The sequence below is a fragment of the Elaeis guineensis genome, chromosome 14, assembly GCF_000442705.2.
Source record: "Elaeis guineensis isolate ETL-2024a chromosome 14, EG11, whole genome shotgun sequence".
In the NCBI taxonomy this organism is placed as follows: domain Eukaryota; kingdom Viridiplantae; phylum Streptophyta; class Magnoliopsida; order Arecales; family Arecaceae; genus Elaeis; species Elaeis guineensis.
Window position 1 is genome coordinate 52,774,474 of NC_026006.2, and position 21,913 is coordinate 52,796,386.

Sequence of the window (21,913 nt, forward strand, 5' to 3'; positions counted from 1 at the left end):
GGACTTGAATATATGATAAGTTGACCTGCTCTTGGGGAATGCAAATGTAGTTTTTTAAATGGGAGCTTCCAAATAAAAATATAGCCACCAAATTTTTGCTCTTCAGAGTTAGAATCCTTTCAAGGAGATTATTTTGGTTATGCAGGTTATTTGCCTCACATGTCAAAGGGAAAAAATCTTTTATGAAATCATATCTATGCAAAGAATCTCTATTACAATTGATACCATGAGAAGAGTTTTTCTGAGGCAAAAGCTATATAGATGTCCTTTCTAATGCTTTAGAGTATGCTTGTTTAATCTTGATTGACTGGCCATTATACCTGAAGATAGGTGCAAAATTAATTCGTAGATCTCAATTTAGAATTTGACCTAGTTCACTTAATGACATAGCAGGAAAAGGAAGAAGGGGCGATTTTGGATCAGCGAGGTTATGTTTCAAAGATCAACATACCAATAGAAAAAAACTGGATTGAAGAATTCTTCACTTCGTAAAAAAAATTCTTTCAAAAAGAATTTTATTAATATATCAAAGTTTGTTTCTTACAATGTATTATATGTATATTTATAGGATATGATCTCTAATTCCAATCCAGGCATTAAACTCGATGTAGAATTATACTCATAGTAAGACTCAATGATTAAAAAAATATATTAGAATCATTCTTCAGTAATATGAAAACATGAATAAAATTTAATAAGTCCCTAACAAAAAATTTGTAATACCCCAATCCATATGGGCTCAAAATTGACTTAGGCTTGAGCCACTTGATCAACCTAGCCACCATAAGAAACAGTCCAAAAGGCTTGTGAAGCACCAAATAAAAAGAAGGAAAGGGTGGAAGAAGACTTCCATTCAGCGTCTTTTTCTCCGAAGTATTTGGATTAGAGTCAGACTTGGGGCTCCTCTCTATAAGAGGAGTTCCTCTTCTCCTCCATGATCACCATTGCCGAGATCTCTCGTTCTCCTTCTTGTTGTCATTCTTTGTTTATTTATCTTTATTTTTTCAGGACTATTTGCACCATGCTCAGTAAAATCGTGACCAAAACCACCAGAGACAAGGTAAGGTCTTTTAATTAATCTTCCTCCCAATCCCTCTTAGTTCATGAAGCTCTGATTTTAACCGATTATTGTAGAAAATTTGTTGAAAAAATCGAATCTTTGATTTTTTTCTATTTTTTATGATTTTTATGAATTTTTTTGATGTCATTCATCATTATTGATTGCCAGACTAAGGATCCTTGACTGCACCATTATGGCCTACAACCCCAGCATTTTAGCAAGGGGCTCCTCTCTTTTAGGGAAAGGGGTGATTCAAAGTGAATCTCCTATTTTGCCCAAACATGAGAGAATAAAAAAAAAAGATAAGAATAAGAGAAAGAGAAAAGAAAAATAGAAGAAAAAAAGAAAAGAAAGAGAAAAAAATTCTCACTCCTCTTTCCTCTTTTTTTCCTCTTTTTCTCTTTAGTTTCTCTCTCCACCTTCTCTCTCTACTTTCTTTCTAGTTTCTCTCTATAATTTCTCTTTCTAAATTATTTTTCTCTCCAAGAGTTTTTTGGATTTTTAAAAAGACTACCTCAATGAGTTTGAATGACCCTGCTGAAGGGGTCCTGTCCTGTGGTTTCTAGACAGTATGCCAACACTTATTTTGGCTAGATCAAATACCACTAGATTTAATCATCTATGATTTTTTTTGAACCATCTGTATGGTATAATCATGATTTGATGAAATCATCTTAATCGGACAGATTGGGATGCTAGGGCAGTGTTGCCTGATCGATCCTATTTTACCTTAATAATTCTCAATCCTCTGGCATGCTCTCTCTACTTGATTTGTTAATCTAATGAAGGATCCTCGACCCTTTTTTACATTGAATCTGAGTTAACTTAGTAGATAAACTTTGAACAATTTTATTAGTCGAGCAACATCTCCATGAGTCTTTATTGAGTATCGCAAGATCTAATCTTTATTGAGTTCTTGCATCTTAAATGATCTTGATTAGATGAAGCTACGTGACTGATGGCATAACAGAATATCAACCTCCACTTTAATTATTATCAGATACTACTAATTTGATCACATTTGATCTCTATTGAACCACCTATCTCTCAGTCCGATCTTGATTAGATAAAGTTATAATGATCAGACCAACCAGACTGTTAGATGCAACTACCTGTTGATATTTATTTCTATAATTATCTGTACTTTTTCTAATTATTGGATTCAATTCTGTATAGGGGTATGATCATTTCGAAAAGATGATATCCAATAGTAGATAATGCCATATGATATGTTATTTGAAGATTTTGAAAAGAACTTTCTAAGATTATTTGGATCTTGTCAAAGTATGTTGAGGTAAGTAATGCTTCATTTTTTCTATATTATTAACAAATTATAAGATAACTTTTGAATCATAATGTTTATGATATATGAACTTGATGAATAATATTTTATTATTGAATATATTTTATTTTGAAATATCATGATGATGTATAATTGAAGATATTGATCTTGTTGTGCATTATGCTTGATTGATTTCAAATCAAAATATGAAATATAATTTGTAAAAAAAATTTAATTTGAGATGACTTGAACTCTGAATCTGACTATATTAAGTAACCCGATAATGGAGGCTAATAAGTTGGCATTTTAATAGTACTAAAGATTTATGTCACAAGCAGAACATGATATGTGGCAAACAGATACATGATATGTCGCAAGCAGACTCATAGTTTTTAAGGACTTTGCTGTAAGATGAAATACAGCATGTTACAAGATGACATATAGCTCATTGCAAAGCACCTATATGGTACTATGACCTTATCATAAGAAAAATATGGTCGTAGCTTAAGATCGATGGATTGAACTTGATATTTTTTTAAAAAATAGATTTATGAAAGATACTTGAATTTTGAAAAAGATTAAATTTGGCATGAATAATGTTTTGATAATGTTGTATATTAAAAATTAATTTCAAACTGATGAATTCTATATGCATATTTTTTATAAATAATTATTTATTTTACTGTCTGATTTAATCTAGTTGACATGCTCATTACTTATTGGATTGTCTAGCTTATTATCCTATATTTTACTATTTTTATAGATTTTAAGAACTAAGAATACACAAAAATATGTATAAGAGAGTGATTAGAAGAAAAATTTTGATACTTTTATTTTAAATTAGAGACTTTATTAAATTTGATGTAAGATCTTTAAATATCATTGAATTTTATGAGACAAGTTGAATTTTAATTAGTTAAATTTAGACTTAATTTATTAATAGTTATTTCATTGTTGCTTTATGATAGTGATAAGATGTTTTGCATGCTTGTGGAGAGAGTTTTGTATGAGTATACAGTAGTTGTCATGATCATCAGAGGGTATGGCAAAACTTATACGAAAGTTTGCTAAAAACCTCTTAATCTTGCCTAGTTTTTGCTTCTAAATTTACTAGCTCCTTTAATACTTGTCATGATCTAATTGGTCATAATACTTGTTGGCTACACCTGTAATATATCTATTATGTCTTTGATCCAAGATCACGAGCTAAAGATCATAGCAACTACCATATACTCATAAAGAACTCTTTACATAAACATGCATGGTATCTTGTCACGATATCAAAAAGTAAATAATAGAATAAATAATCAATAAATTAACATTCAAACTTTATTTAAATAACTAAATTAATTTTTTTATAAAATAATATTTTAAAGTCTTGCATCAAATATCAAAAAATTCTAATCTAAAATAAAAATTTTAAATTTTGTTTATAGTCACTCTTCCATAATAAATTCCTAAGTCAAACTAGTTCATTGAATATGTAAAAATAATAAAAGTGTACAATAATGAGCTAGATATCCAATAAGCAATCAATACTTTAGCTAGATAAATTAAACAATAATAGTGTATCGAAATAAATATATAAAAATCTAATTTGAAATATACAATACTATCCAAATGATAAGCATCGGGATCAAATCTTTTTAAAATTCAATTTTTATTCATAAATCAATTTCTTTCAAAACATCACGTCTATCTCAATAGCTATAAACTATGATTATATTTTTATTATGGCTAGGCTAGAATATGAGGTCAATCAAAATATCACTATATAATCTCTAATGATAGAATATCAAAGTACTAATACATTATCCCTATTGATAGAGTATAGAAATACCAGCGCATAATTTTCACTAATAGGATATCAAAATACTAACATGCAACCCTTATTGGTAGGATATCCAAATACTAGTATATAACATCCCAATGATAGGATATTGAAATACCTACATATAATACTTTACTAACAGGATATCAAAATACCTTTATATAATGTTTCACTATTAGAATATTGAAATATTAGCATATAACCGTCCATCGATAGGATATTAAAATATAATCTAGTTGCAAGTCAAAATCTATTTCAATGGAAACAGTTTCTCACATGTATCTTTCATATTCCAAGTTGAATAATTCATAAAATCATATGACATCAAAATCAATCGAATATAATACATATCAAATTCATTATCTTCGATTATAAATCATTTAATATTTAAAAAAAATATTTGATAATTAAAATATAATGTATTAATTTTATAAATTATAAATAATTTAATATAAAAATATTTTATAATTTACTAATAGATATAAAAAAATAATTACATTATGTAACTCGCAAGCGAAATCAATCGATAGATCTAATTAATTTCGAAGATCCCTCTCGGAGCCTAATATTCAAAATTAAATTTTTGTTAGATTTTCATCATTATTATTTTAAGAATAATAATTCTAAATCTATACCTTCATAGGACTGGTCAAGCTAATATTCGACATCATGGTCGATCCAATTAGAAGGATTTCATTCATGGATAAACTAGGATGCATATGGTCTAATAGAAATTGAGGATGGTTGCTATATGTTGGGACCTTCCTTAACTAGGATTGATCAAAATTATTAAAAGAATATCTTTACTGGATCAAACAATCATAAAGAGATAGAAATAATCTAGAAAGAAAAATTTTATATAGAGAAAGTAAGGAAGAGAGAGAAAGATAAGAGATAAGATGAGAAGAGAGAGAAATGGGACCCTCTCCTTCTCTCTTTTTTCTTTTTTTCTTTTTTTTTGTTCCTTTTCTTTTCTTTTTCTTTCCTGGGTTTTGGACAAAATAGGGGATTACTTGCCCATTCTTCATGAGATAGAAGAGCATCCACTGACAGCGGTAGCCATGATTGGAGGACCGACGATAAAAGGCTATCAAATGGCAGCCGACAACTGATGGCATGGTGGCTAGAGAAGAGAGGAAGGATCAAGAATCCAAGAGAAACAAAGGACAAAATAGGATTTGGGTTTTCAAAAAAACTCCGATGATTGTCGATCAGAAACCATGGTCTTAAAGCTTGAAAAGATGAGAAGTAAGGTCAATTAAGAGGTTACAAGATATTTACCTTTGTTTCTGATGAGATCTTAAGGTTGCTTGGCTTGTATGATAGATGATGTTCGATAAAGACTCAAACAAAGTACAATTCACTGATAAGTACCCAATTCGAAACCAAGCTTTGTTGATGGGGGTTGAAAGGAGGCTATGGTAGTTTAAATAGGTCTGAAACTTAGCTTTTTCATTCTTCTCGGTGATGGATTTCAATCGAATGCAAGGTAGAAGACAACTTCCATCATTAGTCTTTTTTTTTTTTTTTTGGGCCTAAATCAAGGTGCTGGGCAGTCAAGCGGATGAGACCTAGTTCAATGTCAAGCTCTTTTGGATTGGGGTATTACAGTATCACTTAGTAGAGTAATTCTTTATCCACCATCTTCTAATGGAGAAAAAGTATACTCCCCAATCACATCAGGCCATAAGCTCAATTAATAATAGGACAGATATTTAATGCTACTCAACTTTTTTTTTCAAATATTTTTTGATAATTTTTTTTTTCTTTATAGAATAAAGAAAGAATAATATTATTACCTCATAATATCTTATATAACTTTCTGTGAATATATATGATATCCTAAATAATATATATGATTTTTTGTATCTTTATATAATATCTGTTAGTTATTATAACTTTCTGATATCTTATATGACTTTCTATTAATATATGAGATATCTTGAACAATATATATGATTTTCTATAAATATGTATGATATCTTGAATAATATATATTATTTTTTGATATCTTATATAATTTTTTGTGAATATATATGATATTCTAAGTAATATATATAATTTTTTGAATAATATATATGACTTTCTATGGTTATTATGACTTTTTGATGATTTATATGACTTTCTGTTAATTATAATTGTTGAGTATAAAATACCCCCCAGCCGAAGTTCGTGATGGGAGTGACCCTCCGGGGATCCAACCGACTTTCGACCTCCGACAACGTCTCTTCAAACCTCCCAGGCGGCCGAGCCTCTGCAACACTCTCAAGTTTTGCCGACGGACAGGACCCCGCCAGCGTCGATCGGATTCTTCGCGACGTCCGGACTCCTAGGGAAGCCGGACCTCATCCCCGACTCCGGCTGCAGGCGGACTTCGTTCGGACTCCTACAGGAGCCGGACTCCGCCCACGACTCCAATTGCGGGCAGACTTCATCCGGACTCCTACGGGAGCCGGACTCCACCCACGACTCCAATTGCAGGCAGACTTCGTCCGGACTCCTACGGGAGCCGGACTTCACCCTCAACTCCAATTGCAGGTAGACTCTGCCCAGACTCCCACGGGAGCCGGACCTCATCCCCAACTCTGGTTGCAGGAAGACTTCGCCCGGACTCCTACGGGAGCTGGACCTCGTCCCCGACTCCGGCTGCAGGCGGACTTCGTCCGGACTCCTATGGGAGCCGGACTCCGCCCACGACTCCAATTGCAGGCAGACTTCGTCCGGACTCCTACGGGAGCCGGACTCCGCCCACGACTCCAATTACAGGCAGATTTCATCCGGACTCCGACGGGAGCCAGACTCCGCCCACGACTTCGATTGCAGGTAGACTTCGTCCGGACTCCTACGGGAGCCGGACTTCACCCTCAACTTCAATTGCAGGTAGACTCTGCCCGGACTCCTACGGGAGCCGGACCTCATCCCTAACTCCGGTTGCAAGAAGACTTCGCCCGGACTCCTATGGGAGCCGGACCTCGTCCCCAACTCCGGCTGCAGGAAGACTCCGTCCGAACTCCTACGGGAGCCGGACTTCGCCCCCGACGCCAATCGCAAGTGAACTGCGTCCGGACTCCTACGGGAGCCGGACTTCATCCCCGGCTTCTACTGCAAGCAGACTCCGTCCAGACTCCTACGGGAGCCAGATCTCGTCTCCGACTCCGGCCACGGGAAGACTCTGTCCGGATTTCTACGGGAGCCGGACTTCGTCCCCGACTTCGACCGCTGGTAAACTTCGTCCGAACTCCTACGGGAGCCGGACTTCGCCCCTGACTTTAATTGCAGGTAGACTTCATCCGGACTCCTACGGGAGCCGGACTCCACCCACGACTTCACCTGCAGACTCCGTCCGGACTCCTACGGGAGCCGGACTCCGCCCATGGCTTCTGCTGCAAGCAGACTCCGTCCGGACTCCTACGGGAGCCAGATCTCGTCTTCGACTTCGACCACGGGAAGACTCCGCCCGGACTCCTACGGGAGCCGGACTTCGTCCCCGACTTCGACCGCTGGTAAACTTCATCCAGACTCCTACGGGAGCCAGACTTCGCCCCTGACTTTAATTGCAGGTAGACTTCGCCCGGACTCCTACGGGAGCCGAACTCCGCCCACGACTTCACCTGCAGACTCCACCCGGGCTCCAACGGGAGTCGGACTCCGCCCATGACTTCACCTGCAGACTTCGTCCGGACTCCTACAGGAGCCGGGCTCCACCCACGACTTCACTTACAGGTAAACTTAATTCGGACTCCTACGGGAGCCGGACTTCACCCATAACTCCAATTGCAGGTAGACTTCGTCCGGACTCCTATGGGAGCCGGACTTCACCCCCAACTCCAATTGCAGGAAGACTCTGTTCGGACTTCGTCCCCGACCTCAACTGCTGGAAGGCTTCGCCCGAACTCTTACGGGAGCCGGGCTCCGTACTCGACCTCGACTGCTGATAAACTTCGTCTGAACTTCTAAGGGAGCCAGACTTCGCCCCTGACTTTGATTACAGGTAGACTTCGCTCGGGCTCCTACGGGAGCCAGATCTCGTCTCCAACTCCAGCTGCAGGGAGACTCCATCCGGACTCCCACGGGAGCCGGACCTCATCCCCGACTTCGACTGAAGGAAGACTTCGTCCGGACTCCTACGGGAGTCGGACTCCGAGCTCCTCTCAGACGGGTAGCTAACCACCTCTCTCTGCCAGACACTCCAGCCGAACTTCGGCCGACAGGCCTGGACCCCCTGACGGGCTGCAGTAACGGCCATGACTCTGCTCCACTTCCTGCGATGGATTCCGCACGGTCCCATCACTCCCTGGCGGGCCACAGCAACGGCCACGACTCTGCTCCACTTCCTGCGACGGATTCCGCACGGCCCCATCACTCCCTGGTGGGCCGCAGTAACGGCCACAACTCTGCTCCACTTCCTATGACGGATTCCGCGCAGCTCCATCACTCCCTGGCAGACCGCAATAATGGCCACGATCCTGCTTCACTTCCTGCGATGGATACCGCGTGATTCTTCCATCTTCTGGCAAGTCGCGACAACGGACGCCGCTCCACTCCCCGCGACAGACTCCACATGGCATGTCCCGGTGATAGCCACGATTTCACTCCACTACTCTTCGCAACAAACTCCTCCTGACTCTGGGCAGCCCACTGCCAGACGGTTACAGACATCGCTATCAGTCTGTTGCTCCCTCCGCCTATAAAAGAGGGATCCCAGATACGTTATTCTCTAAGCTCTATTTTCTATCCCAAAACTCTGCTAAAATTTTCGTTCGAGCACTCCATTCTTGTTGAGGCAGAGAACTAACTTGAGCATCGGAGGGTCTTGCCGGAGCAACCGCACCTCCGGTTTAGACTTCTTTTGCAAGTTCCGGTGGCGACCGCGACTCCCTCGACTCCAGCTTCTCCGATGTAGGCGAATTTTTGCACCAACAATAATAATCAACAAGATATCATATGAAGACATATAAAGTCATATATATTATTCAGGATATCATATATATTCATAAAAAGTAATATAAGATATCAAAAAATCATATAAGGCATCAAAAAATTATAATAACCAACAAAAAGTAAAATCATATATACTGTTCATATCATATATACTCATAAAAAATCATAAAATATCATAAAATAATAATATTATTTTTTTTATTTGATAGAGGGAAAACATATTTTCATCAGAAAAAATTTAAGAAAAAAGCTGATCAGCATTAAATATCTATCCCATTATTAATTATGCTACATGATTCAATATGATTGGATGGTATACTTTTTCTCCATCAGAGATGGTGGATAAAAAAATTATCTACTTGGTATATAATCTTGGTATATAATCAAGCTTGTATCTATCTAATTTTGAACTAGGGAGCACATTAGTGATTAGCCTATTTTAAACAACTTATGGCCCTTAAATTACTCCAAACTTGAACTAAAGTCATGTTTGACAAAGTATAACTATGGTTCATTAAGATCCATTTTACCTCCACTCTTAAGCTTTGACTTCACTAGCTAATTATATGCAAATGCCATTTCATAATCAGACCATTTTTATTTTCATTCTTAAATTGTCCTCACTAATTGATTATCTCTCTACCATTCCATGACTAGGAGCAAACTTGAGGCATGTTAGGTGTTGCTTTAAAATGCTCAATAAACTTATTTAAAATCAAAAATCATTTCAAATTTGTCCAAAAATTGGCTTCATAGGTATGATAATTAATTTTAGTGCTGACGACTTACCTCGTTTGATGTATGTGTTTAAATAAAAGATTTGTTCAATAAGCTAAAACAACAAACACTTGTCAGCTTTTGATCTAGATTGAGGTTATGAGAATGATATCTATGCATACAAAAAAAGGATAATTTTAGACATATCTCAAAAATTGAAAGTTGGTAAACATAGATGCAATCGTAGGTTTGCTCGAATTGTTACATATCTTAGTTAGTTTAAAGCTGCTATCAGGATATCCTAGCTAAGGGAGCAAAGTGATTTTAAAAATCAATATAAACTACAATAAGAAAGTTGTTGTCTCCTTTTGCCCTACTCTTATCCTTTGATAAAGCAGATATATCGGATAACTTTATTGTTAATACATCCATTGGAATGAAAGAGTAAGATATCTTAAAATTGAAAAGGAGTAGAGAAAAGAAAATCTCAAATAAAGTAATCGATAGTGGTTTGCACCATGATTAGCAACCTAATCCATTGTCTGACTCTTTAAATGAGTGGGTTGCCTTAAAGGAATTTAGAGTACATGCCATCCTCCAAATATAATGAAATAGCAGATGAGCACCATTCATATGACCTTCTAAATTAGTTATCCAATTAACCATAATTTTTGAGTCATCCTCCAACACAATGTGAGTTACCTGATAAACTGTAGCAACATGAATAAACTTTCCAAATCTCATCTATTTCTACTTTTGGAATTGCAGTATCATATAAATGAGATCCACTAGCAATCACAAAGGCAAAATTAGAATTTCTTATAACAAAATATTCTCCTCTTTGATCTTGAATGCCTTATTCTGTAATGGACAAGGAGATTGACAATGATGCCAAAAATAGCTCAATTCAATGTTTCAAAAAAAAATTTATGAGAAATAAAAAATATAGCCATTACATATATCAAATATATGTTAAACTATAAATAAGACTATGCTTATTATATGGGAAATCACTGCCATTAATATTTTCTTCCATAAGATCACCACTGTCTGTGCTTCCATCATATGATATATTTTTCTTTGATCAATCTCACACATGACTCTATGTCATATCCATCCATTAAATATTTTTCTCTTAAATGCATAATCTATTTTATGAACTAAAAATATTTCAATTATTTGATAGTATCATAGCCATCCATTAAATATGAGTGTGAAATTTGGAGTCCTAGAAAAAATATATTTTTGTTTAATAAAGTTTAAGGATATTAGCAATTGAGTGAACCAAATTTTGGTAGTGCTGATTTGGTCAATAAAAATGAAAAAATCGAGTGAAATCAAGAAAATGGATAGTCTGAGTTCAATACTATTTGTCCATGACTGTCATGTTACCACACATAGCCTATAAGTAATCTAATGTAGGAAATTAAAAATGAGCAAAAGTTAGTTAAAATTAAATCACAAAGGGATTCAACTAATCCTGCTCTATTCCTCTATCCATCCCAACCTAATAATTTTATGTCTTTTTCTCTGATGCCGACCACTCTTGATATGCCAATTTAGTGATTTGCTTGATAAAATCTGTAACTATTCGTTCCCTATTGAAATATGATCATTGTTGTGAAAAAAAGAACTTGATCAAAAGAATATGCTGCTAATTACAAACCCATGATATCTCATTTCTTCATCTTTTGAGGTCTCTTGTTGGTTAAACTATGTATCCACCATGATTGACACTCCGAGGCTTCTCAATTTTACTACGAAGCCCATACACTCTATTGGTAAAGGAGATGATGGACAAAGGCATCGAAGTCGGTATCGCTATCTCCTCTTCCTCCAAAACCCACACTATTAGAATCACCGATATTTAACATAAGCTCTCCTCCTCCTTAGACAATGCTTTCATTCTCCACCTCCTCTAAAACCCCCTTCCAATCCAATGTTGCGCCTTTCCTTCACCTCTTTCTTCGAAATTACCCACCTTACCATTACCATGATCTCGCCACTGTTGCCCTTGACCCCAGCTGCCCCTTCTTTCCCCCTATTTTCAACCTCCTCCACCTTCCCACCTTTGTCTTCTGTCGTTGTCGGTGTGCCAGTTCCCCAAACCCCTCATCTTCTCCCTTTATCTATGCCCCTCGGCCTATGGCTGTTGTCTCTCCCTCCCCTCAGCGCTTATGCCACGAGCTCCCATGAAATAGAGAATCATTTTTTTTTTTAGGTGGATCACCAGAGATTTGGATTTTTGGCTCCTGACATCGGCCTTCTTACAACTGTGTGCCCAAGCAGCAATCTTTATAAAATTCCTAGGCATCCGAATCTAGATAGGGTTTTCATGGATAAAATTGAGTCAACTATAAAGGTTTTTGATTCTCATGGATATTCCTATCTTGATTCTTTATTGACATTATAAGATACCGTATCGGCAATATTTTACTCTTTATTTTGCCATGTTAGATCACTTACATATCACTTTCGCTTATGTTATAGCCATAAACAAATAGTATTAAGCTCCATCTATTCAAGATGGCAATTTTAGCCGTTTGGTATCCAACCCTATTTGATTCCAATGGGGTAGATTTTATTTGACTCAACTAGAACCTGAGGTAGGTATGAGTTCTAGAAAAAATATTCAAAATAAATTCATGTCAGATATCGATAATGGTATGTCTTGTTCCGAATCAAACTTGATATAATCTTAATCTATAACTTCTTTTCCAAATTATAATTATTTTATAATATTTATATATATCTAACTCAATCCGATCCGATTCATCCCTCTTATTTATTTGATCTAACCCAATCTGTAGTTCTATTTGACCTGACTTGGCCCGACTCGGCTTGAGACATGTATGAGACAGATATGGGGTCTTTAATTGTAGTGTGAGTATAGATATCGATGGATCTGATCCATATCCAACACGTTACAGTCCCTATCATCTCTTAATTTTTTTTTGATTTTGCTTAATTTTTTTATTTTATTGATCGAAGTGATACGAACAAAATTTGGTTCACTCTATTGATAGTACTGTTAAACTTGACTATAGAAAAATATATTTTTTTTTGGACTTAAATTCTATCTTTCGTATAAAAATAATGTTTGATCTTCTTTTACGGTCTTAGTCTTTAGATTGCATTTTGTATATTTTTTAAAGCATGACAAATCTCTTCCTTCCGTCCATGGTATAGATCAAGAAGCTCATGCCATGTAGTTTTGAAAGATATGCAAACTAAGATCCAATGGCTCAGATCGCGAAAGAACGCCAAATCATAGCGAAAGATACAGCCCGATCCCATTTTTCTTATGTAATACATCCATCCATCATTTCTATCACTTCTCTTATACCATCGCTCACCATTTTCCTACAAAATCCGAGCCCGAGCAGAGCCCCAAAGAAACGCAGGACGCTTTAGTAGCGGAAAATCAATAAAAGGCGAGCCACTTCTCCCCTTCCACACGCTCTCCTTGCCCTCCTCCTCTCGATCGCCAATTCCCCTCTCTGTTTCCCAAACCCTAGATCTGAGGCGAGCTAGGGTTTTGCGGGCGAGATCTCCGGCCCTCCCATGGCCTGCATCAAGAGCGCGCCGCGATCGGCCCTCGCGGCCTTCGCCCCCGATGCGCCGTACCTGGCGGCGGGGACCATGGCCGGCGCCGTCGATCTGTCCTTCAGCTCCTCCGCCAACCTCGAGATCTTCAAGCTGGACTTCCAATCCGACGTCCACGAGCTCCCCGTCGTCGGCACCTGCCCCAGCGCCGATCGCTTCAACCGCCTCTCCTGGGGGCGGCCGGGATCGGTGTCCGAGGACTACTCCCTGGGCCTCGTCGCCGGCGGCCTCGGCGACGGCAGCATCAGCGTCTGGAATCCCCTGAAGCTGATCGGGTATTCGTGTTGAGAATTCTCTTGTTCAATTCGCTGCTTTTAATATTTAATCAAGAATTAATCCGATTTCACCAAACAACATTACAATAGTAGGTATCTGGTTTCTTCAAACGATAAAGTTCCCTTTTTTTAGCAAATTTTTGATGTTTGGCAATTTTGGTAGTGTTTCGATACCAAATCTCCATGCAAATTGCTCTCATGTTTTGCCTTTGATGCATATGCCTTGATCTTACCAACTTAGCGTTCCTAGTCTGAGATTTAATTGTCACGTGTTTCAATTCTAATGAGAAAGATACAATTGAATTGCAGTTCGGAGGATCCAAATGGTGCTTTTGTTGCACGGCTTGAGAAGCACACCGGGCCGGTAATTATTTTTTTTATCTCTGTGGATGCTTAGCTATAAGTTTTTTGGATTATATCCATATTGTTCCCGAGTCTTTTTAACTACAGGTTCGTGGTTTGGAGTTCAATACGCATTCACCAAACCTGCTTGCTTCTGGTGCCGATGAAGGGGAGCTCTGCATCTGGGATCTGGCAAACCCACCTGAACCTAATCTCTTCCCACCTCTCAAGGTAGGTCTGCGAGTAGCTTACATGATCGAGTATTTGAAGCAAATGGGTGCCATTTAGCAAGCAAGTTTATATGTATGTGAGAAACATTTCAAACAGACTACTTATACAAATGGAAGTGTTAAGATTTACGAAACCAGAATCATTGTTGTTCGTAATGTGACTTGGAATTGGTGTTTGGCTAAGAGATGAGTTAAATTGGAGAGAAACATTCCTTCAAAATTTTATTTTGAATACATGTAAAAAATGAACTAGTGCTATCCCTGATGATGAGTTTCACCTTTTGAAATTATTAAAACAAAAAAAAAAAAACATAGGCAGGCAGGAAATCTCCTAATATTTATTGTTACTGCTTCTTATTCTCTTGTTTTTGGTACAATCAAACATTATATAATCAAATACTGAGAAAGAAACCATAAAACAATGGACACCATCGTAAGGCCAAAAGGGAGAAAGCAGCAGTCCTCTCTTTATTACTTGAAGACCCACTTGTTGTTCCTTATCTCCTTCATAGGACTGCTTTGGAATACAAATAAAGGATTTGCATACTAAGAAAACTAGTAATAAGAAAAGCAAAAAACTTGGGGTAAACTTACATGCTTGGTAGTATGGACTGATGAGGGTTTTGAGAAATGTTCCTCTTTTATTTATTTATTTATTTTAATGGATTGGATTATAAACAAACTTGAAATCAAATTCTTTTTCCTCATCTTCTTTAGCTTTGTTTAAGGAAAGGGTTCCAGATTGGAGAGTAGTTCCTCTAAATCTTCATTCTATAGAATTGCAGGGGAGTCTTAAAGTGTCTTAAAAATCTTAGCTATCCATCCAAAAAATATGCATAAGTAAATTGAGAGAACGATCTATCTTTAGCATGGGCCATTGTACCGTCCCAGATTGTTTGGTATGGAGCGTACCATACTGTATTGGATTGGAACCTATATGAAACCCATATGCGGATCAATACAGGTACCGTACTGCCCTGTACCAAGGCATATGAAGATGTGTACTAATCTGTATTGAGACGGAACCTGTATTGAGATGTACCATGATAAAATTTGAGAAAATTTTTTTGGGAGCTATTTTGTATGAGATGTGTATCATACTATACTAATCCATACTGTACAGAATCATATACCGGTACGGTTCCGAACCGATATGGTATCGAACCGGTAACATACTGGTATGGTACCTAGTATCAAGATTGCAAATCTTGATCTTTAGACAGCAACCCATCATGTATGTGATCCTCTAAAAGGCAGTCCTAAATTTCAGGGAATGGATGGCATAAAGTTACCAAACTTCAGCTTGAAATTTATAATATCCGGAAATACACCATCTTTGAATGATTTTTGGATATAAAAAAAAAGGCATATTAGATTACCATTAAATGGTCTAGGGCTCTTTTCTAGATTCAATTATGATTTTCTATGTGAGCCGGTATTCTAGTAGTCGATATCTGAGGGTAGGCTGCACTGGGCATTAGCAACCTACTCTTTTGCCATGCTGCCACTCCTAGCATAATTCTGCTTTGTAATATCTGCATCATATTGATGCCTTGAAGCTAGATCCTTTGGAGTTTGTTTAGATATTAGTAATTCTTAGGGATAGGGTGGTCCTAGGAAATTGGTGCAGCTATTTCAGGTAATCCATCATGCACATTGAGGTAGACGAATTTTGCCTGTTTTGGATGATACCTTCAGTTGGCTTCTTTACCAATAAGATCTTTGTTTGTGACTCATTGGATACATTCTTATTGCCAGTTGAATATATGCATGCATGCATGTGAATGCACATGTTTGTATGTGTGCTTTTTCCAGCTCTTGGAGTCATTTTTGGACTGCTTCAACTTGGTTAAACTTCTGTATACATTTAGGGCAACAGGTTAACACCATTGTCTTATTGCCATGCATATGCATATTTTTTATATGCATTTCTATTTTTGGTTAGCTTTTGGATATATGTTACATGCCTAACTCAGTAGACTTGGTACAATTTTGTAAGGTAAAAATTTGGAACCTCAGCAAAATATTAGGAAGTGTAAAATTCAGGTTAGGACCAAGTTCACAGAACTGAACAAATTATAGAACCTGGGCCCAGAAATTCTTAATTCTTTCCGGAGATTTAGGTGCCATTGGGAAGATATGGTGCATCCATATCAACAATAAAAGGTACAGCTAAGTAAAACAAATCATGGCCGTGTGTCATCCATTAGAATCAAATGTTGACATTTCTGGAAAATTGCTTTTACACAGAAAAATAGAAGTTAGTTTAAACATTTGGCCAGAAATGGAAATCTCAACTCGAAGAATGTGAGGAGCCTTAGCACACGCTTACAGTACATTCAAGGCACAACCTTGTTACTGCATCATATGCTGTGATAAACTCTGGTAGTTATTAATTACTCCTTTTCTTAAGGTGGCAATATATTAATGTAATGTTGATTTATTCTATTTTTAATGGTCAAAACTACAAGTTTGTATTTGGTTCTGCATGATTCTTAAAAGCATAAGACTTAATCTGTCATGTTTCTACAGAGTGTTGGTTCTGGTTCTCAAACTGAAGTTTCTTTTGTGTCTTGGAATCCCAAATTTCAACATATATTGGCATCCACTTCATACAATGGGATGACAGGTGTGGAAAATCTCTATTTTCTTTGTTTTTATCCTTTTGGGCACATAAGCAACTCATATGGCTTTCTTCTCTTTCCTTTACATATTTTCAGTTGTTTGGGATTTAAGACAGCAGAAACCCGTCACAAGGCAGGTTTTTTGTGTCTAAGTTAGATTTATTCCAGTCATCTTCAATATTTTAAAGGAAAGTTCTACTGCTCCATGGCCACTATTAACTAACTGGTGTCCATTTGTGCTTTCTAACAGCTTTTCAGATTCGAATAGAAGGAGGTGCTCTGTTTTGCAGTGGAATCCTGATATTTCTACCCAACTAATTATTGCCTCCGATGATGACAGTTCACCTTCTCTTAGAGTAATATTTTTGCATTACCGATTATTGCAATCATTTCCATATTTCAATTAAGTTAAAGTTTTCAATTTTGGTTTCATGGTTTGTTTATCATAGCATGATTATTGAAATGTTTTTGCTAAATGTGCTGAAATCAGTTGGTTTGTTTGGTATGCATTGCTGGTTTATCTTAATAGTTTTCCAATTCAGCTCTGGTTTTTATAGAGAAATGAAATGAAACAAGTCTCAAACAGAATTAAACCTGTTCTTTTATCCTTTTTCTTTTCAGTGGGCATTCTAGATTCTAAACATTCCAACCAATTCTACATGCATTTGATTTGATTGTTCATTTCATTTCTTTCACAGGTTTGGGATGTAAGGAAAACAATATCTCCATTAAGAGAGTTTATAGGGCATACCAAAGGTTCAGTTTGCTTATCTTTACAAGTTGTGACATTTCGCCTGTTTACGTCTGTAAATATTTTTTTTTTGTTTTTGTTTATTCAGTATGCATTTATGTTTTTAGTGATTTATTGCATTATTGTGTATACCTTTTCTCATCACATTTTTGAATCCTGCAATTTGTCGTCATTGTTCTTGAAATTTGAGTGTACTGTTTGTTGTCTTTTCTATGTACTTGACTGTGAGAATAACAATCACTACATATGAATAACTTACAGATTTTTAAACTTTGGTTAAGGAGTATAATTAACAGTATTTTGGTGGTCTTTGAACTGAAATAGCCAAATAACTTTCTATTTATTTATATATTTTGTTTTGAGATTTTTGAAGTGTCAATGCACCAGGAATCAATTTTTCTGCTGAAAAATCTGCAAGATTAGGTGTCCCATATGAGCGATGTGCTATTTGCCTCTATGTTGAGGAACATGGGAGGATTGGTTAGGATACTTGCATCAGAAGCACCAAGATGGTGCATTGTCTCCCAATCATGGCAATACAAAGTTGGCTTTGCATTAAACAAAGCAACGACAAGTGAAAATATAGTCCTACAAAAGAAGATTCCTTTAGCTACTTGGAATGTTAGAATGAATGTTTAGGATTCAACAATAAGTGACAAAGATGTCCGTGAAATAGCTAAGACAAGGGAGTGCAAATTAGTTATATAGATCAAATTTTGCATGATAAGAGTATGGATAATATGATTTTGGTGATCGATGGAAGATTATTCAAAGATGAGTGTTAATACATGAAATTGTTGAATGGGAACTTAACCAAAGTAACCTGTATAGAAATGGTCACGTCTGGAATTCGCCATAAAAAACCAATATCAAGAGACACATCGAAAAGGATGCAAAATCTTAGGGGCTATGAGCAAGATAAATTTTTGTTGATGTTTAGAAAATCTCAAGAGAAATTGTATTAAGTTCGGTCAGATAGCTTATTTAGTAAGTCTTGATAATGAGAACAACACCAGTTAATCGAAGAAGTAAATAATGCCTATTTAATAATCCAGCCTTGCCCCACTATTTATGATTGTCTTTGTGGATCCTTGTTTGTTGAGGGGACACTCAAACATTTATGATTATAGAATTTTTGTTTATTTCATGGTTTGAAATGCTTTTTGCAGCTGGCTATCAGCATGGTATGAACCTTCCACCTTTTCCACTCAGGCTTGGGAACAAAGAAGGGGCTAGTGCCTAGTGCCCAATGCAATGGTAAAAGGCTCAGGCTGACTTGCGCATGGTGCAGGTTAAAGTCCTGAGGCAGCCACTTCATGCAAAAGATGCTAGAGGTTAGGTGATTAGGTCTATTCCCTGTCTGCGCCTCCTAGGACCCCAAAGTGCCTCGTATATAACTGGGTATGGCCCTATACACTTGGGAATAAAGGATATGTATCCAAGTGCATTGCTGTAGCGGTATTAAACTTACGAGCCATATTCTGCATGAGTTATAGTGCCCATTTGTATCTTAGCATGTTTATGGTATGTATAATGCTTATAAGTTATCAGCAAGGTCAAAGGGTGTATGTCTTTGTACCATTTGTGCCAACTTGCATTGTTGCTGATGGGCCTGTGTTGCTTTGCCTTTGTGTTTTAGATGTTTCCTGCTGGTTATCTTGGTGTGTTTCCTTTAGTTTATTCTTTTAATCTTATCTATTGCAAAATAAATCCAGACATCTGTAGAAGGAAAAACAAACTTGCTTATCTTTTTCATTTTGAGTTTCCTGCATAAACCAGGTGTGATCGCCATGTCATGGTGTCCATATGACAGCTCATTTTTGCTTACTTGTGCCAAAGATAATAGAACTATTTGCTGGGATACGGTTACTGGGGAGGTATGGAAGCAATTTAATGTCTCAAGTGCTTCTATAAATAGACACTATTGGGAACACTTAAGTTACTGCATGAGTCACCTATGACTTACATTTTTATGTCTTGCAGATAGTATGTGAATTACCAGCTAGCACGAATTGGAATTTTGATATTCACTGGTACCCAAAAATTCCAGGGGTCATATCAGCATCTTCATTTGATGTAAAAATTGGAATATATAATATTGAGGTAAAAACATATTATACCTCATAATAATTTTTAATCTGCTCAAAGTTACAATTCTCAAGCATGTATAGTCCTAACACTAATTAGAATTATTTTATTTTTCTAGCATTTGGTGCAGTCATCTTTGGGGATAGCTTTATGTACAAGAGTAGAGAATAACTTAGATGACAGAGTGATATATGACGAATGAATTGGGAGCCCTGCATATAGGGCTTTTTGTTGTTAGCATTATAGCTGATGCCATTTTTCATGAATATGTTTTCCGAACAATTTATCAGGATTTTGAAAGAGATTATTCTGCTTCCTCAGAATAAAATGTAATCTGAGTGATGCAAGAGAGAGTCCTTTTGTTTTGTGGAATGCCAAAGGATGCTTGTTATGGAACAATTCTAAGTTTCTAACAGATAACTGAATAATGGTAAATTAAACTTGCAGGTAATCTGTCATGTTTTCAGTAAGCATGCTGCATGGGATCCTTAGATACTTAAATAACTTTATCATATTCAGTTGTTCCATTGGCTCAACCTTTTCAGAATTTATCCTCTGTTTGGTATGAAGGATGGATTAAAGGAAGGATGGATGGAGAAGGAAATGATGGATAGAAAATCAAAATTTATCCTCTGTTTGGTACGAAGGATGGATTAAAGGAAGGATGGATGGAGAAGAAAATGATGGATAGATTTTCTATCCTTCCTCTCACCAAACAATCTATCTATCCTCTCACATGTTTGGTGAAATATGGAAAAATGGGTGGAAATGATTCCCTCCTCTATCTAGTATAGGAGGAATGAGAGGAAGGATGGATGATATTTATATAACATTTTCACTAAACTATCTTTTGACAAAAATATTATGATTATCAATTTATAATACTTATTTATACTAAAGAAGTAGACAATGTATAAACTTATAATCTTTATAATCTATAATTATATAAAAAGTTATATAAATATTTAATTTAATACTTGATTTTATAAATTAATTATTAATGAATTAATTATATAAATAACTAATTAATTTATAATTTAGTTTAAATAGTTATTTAATATTATACAAATAGTTAATTATAAATAGTAAATATAAATAGAGAAATAAAAGATAATCTAATTATTTAATTATAATTATAGAAATTATATACTAAAATTAAAATAATGACTAATAAAATTTAATAGTATGTCATTAATAGTGTATATAAATATATATATAAATAATATGAATAAAAAAGTGAAGAAGTATTATAGTTTTATTAAAAAAAATTAATGAGGGATAATTTTGTCCATGTAAAAGTCTATCCTTCAATTCTCCATCCATCCATCCTTCCTTCATCCTTCCAATTTGGGAGTATGCAAATTGGTGGGCTAGGGTGGATGGACAATCCTCTCTTTTTTATCCATCTTCATTGTAACTTTTTGAACTAAATGGTGGATGGAGGCCATCCATCCATCCTATCCCATCTATCCATCCTCTCATGACACCAACCAAACACATGATTAGAGTAGTGATCCTGTTTAGCCCAGATATCATCTTTAGTTCTCTGTCTACATATCCCATTATGCTTTTAAGTTGTCTTTGTAGGAAAATCTACTGACATAGATTCCTTGTTTTCCAAAGGGCAGCTTGGTAAGGTTGTGCAATCAGATTTCACTTTAAAGCCTACATTTATTTTTCACCTAGAATCTAGTTCATATATGAAAATGGAAATGTGATGTCATGTGTTTGATCACGAGGAGATACTGATTTGTGCACTATAAAGTGTTTTTTTTTTTAATAAATTGAATTATGAGTTATACTCCTTGCTTGTATTGGATTCTCTTTCAATTTAGGTTATTATTGGAGTTCTAAATTTTTTGTGCTTAATGCAGGCTTGTGGTAGGTATGGTGCCGGTGAGGGTGAATTTGGTGCTCCAGGTAGATAATTTTCTCCATTCGTATTGTAATTCATTGCTAATGCATCTTCCAACATTCTGGATAGCTTTCTATAGATAATAGATTTCAGATGATTGCTCTACACGTGCATGTTGCCCATAGTTAACTGGAACATGTTTCCCACACAATGTAGAGTTTCCTAGGAAATGATATCCAGAAAAAGACTCGATGTGGTTTCCTGGAACAGAAAATTAAATGGATGACATGAAAGGGAGCAAAAGGGAAACT

General features: G+C 36.3%; 1 protein-coding gene across 2 annotated transcripts in view; it reads left to right on the forward strand.

Annotated features, from left to right (window-relative positions):
• The first annotated feature begins 13,222 nt into the window (after positions 1–13,222).
• Positions 13,223–21,913, forward strand: part of LOC105057593 (protein transport protein SEC31 homolog B) — a 45,305-nt gene continuing 36,614 nt past the window's right edge. For both annotated transcript variants that reach the window (XM_010940242.4, XM_073248816.1), the window contains exons 1-10: positions 13,223–13,712; positions 14,022–14,076; positions 14,163–14,285; positions 16,817–16,913; positions 17,005–17,041; positions 17,159–17,264; positions 17,607–17,664; positions 19,439–19,536; positions 19,643–19,762; positions 21,622–21,667. In XM_010940242.4, coding sequence (XP_010938544.1) covers positions 13,396–13,712; positions 14,022–14,076; positions 14,163–14,285; positions 16,817–16,913; positions 17,005–17,041; positions 17,159–17,264; positions 17,607–17,664; positions 19,439–19,536; positions 19,643–19,762; positions 21,622–21,667 — 1,057 coding nt within the window. In that variant the 5' untranslated portion in view covers positions 13,223–13,395. The remainder of the gene's footprint in view (positions 13,713–14,021; positions 14,077–14,162; positions 14,286–16,816; positions 16,914–17,004; positions 17,042–17,158; positions 17,265–17,606; positions 17,665–19,438; positions 19,537–19,642; positions 19,763–21,621; positions 21,668–21,913) is intronic.